The sequence below is a fragment of the Grammomys surdaster genome, unplaced genomic scaffold, assembly GCF_004785775.1.
Source record: "Grammomys surdaster isolate TR1022 unplaced genomic scaffold, NIH_TR_1.0 126028, whole genome shotgun sequence".
In the NCBI taxonomy this organism is placed as follows: Eukaryota; Metazoa; Chordata; class Mammalia; order Rodentia; family Muridae; genus Grammomys; species Grammomys surdaster.
In genome coordinates, this window is record NW_021620841.1 from 5,573,469 (window position 1) to 5,579,755 (window position 6,287).

General features: G+C 40.1%; 1 protein-coding gene across 1 annotated transcript; it reads left to right on the top strand.

The window, feature by feature from the left end:
* Nucleotides 1–398: 398 nt before the first annotated feature.
* On the top strand, nt 399–2,927 carry LOC114610082 (kinesin-like protein KIF11). The gene is given in 6 exon segments (XM_028754551.1): nt 399–471; nt 618–1,410; nt 1,412–1,934; nt 1,936–1,958; nt 1,960–2,526; nt 2,528–2,927. Coding segments are annotated over 6 exon segments (2,379 nt in total).
* The last annotated feature ends 3,360 nt before the right edge of the window (nt 2,928–6,287 follow it).

The following is a 6,287-nucleotide window of genomic DNA, read 5'->3' on the forward strand; positions in this document are numbered from 1 at the left end:
GATTGAAGGCACGATGTTCAGAGAGGGGACGAAAACAGCAAAAAGAAAAAGGCACATGTTCAGATAGACAGACTTAGTGTATGATGTCATGTGTACCTGTAATTGTGTGCCAGTTTGAGTAAACCCTGGAGTACTACAAAGGATGCCAAGAGAGGTAGAAATTAGGTGCTTGAAAACTTGAGGCACCGAATCGTTGCTGATTTCTGAGCAGAGGAGGTTCGTCTTCTCCGACTCTTGTGGGGCGGTGGCCATGGCCAAGAGGCCTGCGTGAACCTTGGGGATGTGGAGCTGCAAGTCCTGGTCCTCCTGACCTGGGCAGCACAGTGCGAGAAGAGTCAGCGCCCGTTTCTCTTTGTGTTGGAGTCACCGCCAGGCCGGCAGGTTTTGGCTCGACTGTCATGGCGTCTCAGCTGAGTTCTTCGAAGGAGAAAGAGGAAAAGGCCAAGGACATTCAGGTGGTGGCGAGATGCAGCCCTCTTTTTAGGTGAACCTGTTCAACTCATGGCGGCTACAGGTGGCGCCCAATGTGGGGCCTGAAAACGAGGGAGCAACTGACAAACAGCTGTCTTGGTGAAGCTTCACGGAAAACGGAAAAGGAAATAGTATCCTGCACACTTGACCATTTAATTTGGCAGAGCGGAAAGCTAATGCCCACTCAGTGGTAGAATGTGATCATGCACTGAAAGAAGTTAGTGTTCAAACTGCAGGATTGACTGACAAGACCTCAAGGAAAACATACACGTTTGATATGGTGTTTGAAGCATCTACAAAACAAATTGATGTTTACCGATGCGTTGTTTGTCCAATTCTAGATGAAGATATTATGGGCTATAATTGCACCATCTTCGCATATGGCCAGACTGGCACTGGAAAAACGTTTACAATGGAAGGTGAAAGGTCACCTAATGAAGTACATACCTGGGAGGAAGATCCTTTGGCTGGTATAATTCCATGCACTCTTCATCAAATTTTTGAGAAACTTACCGATAATGGCACTGAGTTTTCAGTTAAAGTGTCCCTATTGGAAATCTATAATGAGGAGCTTTTTGATCTTCTTAGTCCGTCTTCTGATGTTTCTGAAAGACTGCAGATGCTTGATGATCCCCGGAACAAGAGAGGAGTGATAATCAAAGGCTTAGAGGAAATCACAGTACACAACAAAGATGAAGTCTACCAAATCTTAGAGAAGGGGGCAGCAAAAAGGACAACTGCGGCAACCTTGATGAATGCTTACTCTAGTTGTTCACACTCAGTTTTTTCTGTTATGATACACATGAAAGAAATAACAATTGATGGAGAAGAGCTTGTTAAAATTGGAAAGTTGAATTTGGTTGATCTTGCAGGAAGTGAAAATATTGGGCATTCTTGAGCTGTTGACAAGTGGATCCAGGAAGCTGGAAATATTAACCAGTCTGAGTCTGGGGAGAGTTATTACTGCTCTTGTGGAAAGAATACCTCATATTCCTTATCGAGAATCTAAACTAACTAGAATCCTGCAAAATTCTCTTGGGGGATGCACAAGAACATCTATAATTGCAACCGTTTTCCCTGCATCTCTCAATCTTGAGGAAACTCTGAGTACATTGGAATATGCTCACAGAACAAAGAACATAATGAATAAGCCTGAAGTTAATCAGAAACTCACCAAAAAAGCTCTCATTAAGTTGCTTAACACAGTTAAAGAAACCACCAGGGATGTATCTTGTCTACATTGTAAACTGGACCGTAAAAGAGCAATCGATGAGCACAATTCAGAAGCTCAGAAGAGTTTTGGCAAAAACCTCAACCGTCTGTTTAATAACATGGAAGAATTGATCAAGAATGGCAGTGCAAAACAAAAGGCCATGTTAGACGGTCATAAGACTCTGTTTGGTAACCTGATATCTTCTAGTGTCTCTGCATTAGACACCATTACCACGACAGCACTTGAGTCTTCTTGCGTCTATTCCAAAAAATGTGTCAGATTTCTGATAGGATATTGGAAGAGCAACCGTTAGCAGCACAAAGTAAAACTGTGCTACAAGGATTGATTGATGAACTTGTGACCAACCTCTCCACTTCCCTGAAGACCATTGTAGCTCCTGGCGTGGTCTCCATCTTGAACATAAATAGGCAACTACACCATATTTTTAGGACTTCATCGACAGTGACTGAAATGGTAGAAGATCAAAAAAGAGAAATAGACAGTTTTCTCAGTGTATTGTGTAATAATTTACATGAACTCCAAGATAACACAGTTTCTGCCTTGGTTGAGTCACAAAAGCTTTGTGGAAACCTATCTAAAGGCCTGAAGACAATGAAGGAAACCGATTCTCAGGAACTTTGCCAGTTAAGCAATAGTTGGGCAAAGAGATTCTGTGCTTTGGAGAAGTATGAAAACATCCAGAAACCAAGGATCAGTATTCAAGAAAATACAGAGTGGAAGTCTACTGATATAATCAACAAAACAACAGTTCACAGTAAGAACATTATTGCTAAATCTGATGGATCATTACAAGAAGTCAGACACTTTAACCAAGAAGGCACAGTTGGTTGAAGAGTCTGTAGGACACTGCAGTTCACTCAGCAGCAACCTGGAGACTGTATCTCAAGAGATCACACAGAGGTGTGGGATCCTGAACACAAGCACAGTTCATTTTTTTGTTCAGTGGGCATCCTTCTTGAGCAAGAGGAAGGAAGAACTTGAGAACTTAATGGAGTTTGTAAATGGATGCTGTGAAGCTTCAAGTTCAGAGATCACTGAAAAAATAAGAGGACACACAGCAGCTATTGAGAACCAGCACAACTCCTTTATTGCTCAGATAACTTCTGATGAAGAAAAATTTAAAGCAGGAAGCCTGGAGCTTAGTGAAACTATAAAAACTGGTTTAGCAAAGCTTAATTGCTTTCTGCAACAGGATCTGAAACTAGATATACCAACAGACTAGATTCAAGCTCAACAGGGTCTTCTTTCACTGATGACTTGGCCAAGTCCATTCCCTTGGCTGTGGATTCACTAGATCGTAAGTATGGACAGTAGGAACCTTGTTCATATATTTTCCGTGTCACTAATTAGATGATGAGGTACCTTAAGAGAGTCATACCTATGCTGGCCATTTACCTGTGCTTCATTGGATTTTTTTTTTTTTTTTTGGACATTCAGAGCACTGGGCAGGAATCACACAGTATCAATACCTGCCACAGGCCTGTGTGATACTTTCGATTGGCCAAGGGCAACAAGAAGCCTGTGATTGGACAGGGAAAAAGGAAGCGGGGTGAAGAGTTTCAGAAATGGACAGGGGAGAGGGACAGAAGAAGAAAGGAAGATGGAAGAAGAAGACGATCCAGATTCCATGCGACTTTAAATAGCCACAGGTAGATATGAATATCATGAGGGTAGAATAATTGAGAGAACTTGTCTAATCTAGGTGGGCAGCTTATTATCAATTGGCTCTGAAATTATTGTGTGGGTATCATGTGAATAGAGAATTTATTGATATATCAATCTTATTGATTAAAAAAAAGAAATTAGGTGCTGAAGAAAGTTGGTAGATAAGCACTAGGACACCTGTGACATGACAAGAGAAAAGAGACTGGGAGAAAGTAGGCAGAGTGGATCAGGACAAAAGAGAAAGAGATGGGGAAGATGGGAGTCAAAGAGTATCTACCCTTTGGTTAATAACACCATAGTGATATCTGATATTTTATATGCTAATATAAAACTGAAGACAATTAAAAGCAAAGTCACCCACCTCTGATGTAAAGCTTACCTCAGTGTGTTGGGACATGTCTGTAAGCCTAGCACTCAAGTGACTGAAGCAAGAAAACTTTGAGTTCAAATACAGTCATGGCTACATATTGAGATAACAGGCTATTCTGACCTGCATTATGATATCATGTCTCTAAATAAACCAAACAGTTATCATCTGGAAAGAACACCGTTTTCATAATTTTTATAATGTGAAAGGGGAAGGACAGTGACAAGAGGTGTAAGTCCCAGAGGTGTCCAGGCAGAACACTTCAGATTCTGTGCTGGAGAATGAGACTTTTTATTTTTAACAATAGGGAAGTCACTGAGGACATTTAGGAGTTATGCAAACAGCCTGTGACTCACGATGGGACAACAGTGTCTCAAGAAGCACACTGCAAATTGACACTATGGTCTGTTCAAAATGATTTATAAAGACATATCCTGCCGCAGCAACAGGATGCTGTGCACATTTGGTCATTTACCCTGACTGTTGATGGTTTTTAAGAGCTATAGCTCACTACGTCTGCCCTATATCACAAGTCACTGTTTAACTATCTTTGAAAAGACCAAAATTCAAAATTTGTAGTCAGGTGTGATGCGTACTTACAGTCCTAGCATTCGGGAACCTGAGTCAAAGATTGCTGTGAATTTGAATGCAGTCTAGGGTACATAAAGAAGATCCTTTCTCCAAAAAAAGGGGTGGCATGGGGGGGGGGTGGAGAATAAGGTGCTGGAGAGATATCTCAGCAGCTTTTATTTGAGAGAACTAAATTCAGTTCTCAATACATTCATCACATAGAAGCTCGTGGCCTGCATCTTGAGTTCCAGGGAATTGCAAGCCCTTTTCTGACCTCCACAGGCCATAGGCATGTATAAGATAATCATATATACATGCAAGAAAAAATAATCATGCATTTAAAATGAAGGCAACAGCAAAAGTCAAATTGTGGATTGTAAAGAGTGTATATCACTTTTGTACTGTCATAGAGTTGAAAATCCTAAGTTAAACCACTCTAAGTCTAGGACTTTCTGTGTATGTTTAGTACATAGAGAGGTTCTTCTACCAGTAAAAAAAATAGCTTTAAGAGGAAGAGCATAATCCCCACAGAGAGAACAAAGACAGCATTAAAATAGGAAATGAAAGCATAGAGGTACAAGAAACATGAAGGAACAACCAAGCCACAGATCATAAGGGCTGACACCACCTGCTGTAGCACTGTTCTAATTTTTTTGCAGGTAATTGGTTTTCTATGCTTAAATATAGATTAGGATAATAATAAATACCCCAAATCATATCACCTGGACAAGGACATAGATTCAGTTTACTCATTCTTGCCAAGTAGGATGTCTAATTGAACCTAGAACAACACAAACATGTCATGAATATTGTGGGATCCTTCTTCCTATACCTAAAATTCTGTAGGCTTTTAAAAAACACAAAAATGAATGGATGGTATAGTGAGCTCCCTTAGAGAAGCATCTCTGAACCTATGGGTTGCGATCCCGTTGGTGGGTGGTTCAACTCTCTCACAAGAGTTGCCTAAGACCATCTAAAACTGACAGAAAACACAGAAACATGCATCATAATTCATAAAAGTAGCAAAATTACAGTTATGAAGTAGTAATGAAAATAACTTTATGGTTGCTGTCTCTACAACATGAGGAACTGCATTAAAGGGTCACAGCATCAGGAAGCTTGAGAACCATTCCCTTAGCAGGTGAAGGAACTTGCTTCCAAGCCTAAGTTTGATTCCTAAAATACCATGGAAGGAGATAGCTGACTCCCTTTGCAGGTTGTCTTCTGATCTCCAAATCCTTAATATTGTACATGCATAGCACCTCCCAATAAATAACTAGGTGTAGTCTAATAAATAAATTGAATCATCATATTCATTGTCTTTGTTTTTGGATTTTAAGGCACAGATTAAAAAGCAGATGTACACAATAGCTACCAAAACACCTATGTGTGTACTCATTTCTATAACCACTCAATAATCATGTGTAACCATGGGATAAGAAAGGAAACATGAGAATGTATCTCTCTTTAATTTCATTTTTCACATTAACGTGGTAGATATGCATGTGTGTCTGGGTGTATGAGTGAGCACCATGGGTCATTAAAACCCATGCTAGAATTAAAAGACCAGGTTGTGTGAGGAGGTGCAACAAGCATGTAGTTGCACAAAATTGATGCCAAGAATCTTCAATGATCTCTCTTCCATTTATTTACGAGGCAACATCTCTCAATTGAACCTAGGGCTTACAATTAGCTAAACTGGCAAACCAGATTGTCAAGAAGTCCTCCATCTCTGCCTCCTAAAATATGGGATTATAGGCTGCCATCACTCCTACTTGAAGTTTTATATAGATAGAGTCTAGAGATCTGAACTCCGATTCTCATATTGGAACTTAAAGTGCTTTACCTATTGAATGATCTTTTTAGGATCCTAAAGTGTTTATCTTTTGAGCCCAAACTTGATAAGAGTTCTCTAATGAGAAAAAAAGAGGAATAACCTAGAAATCAGAATTTATGTATGGATGAAACATGGGAAGATTC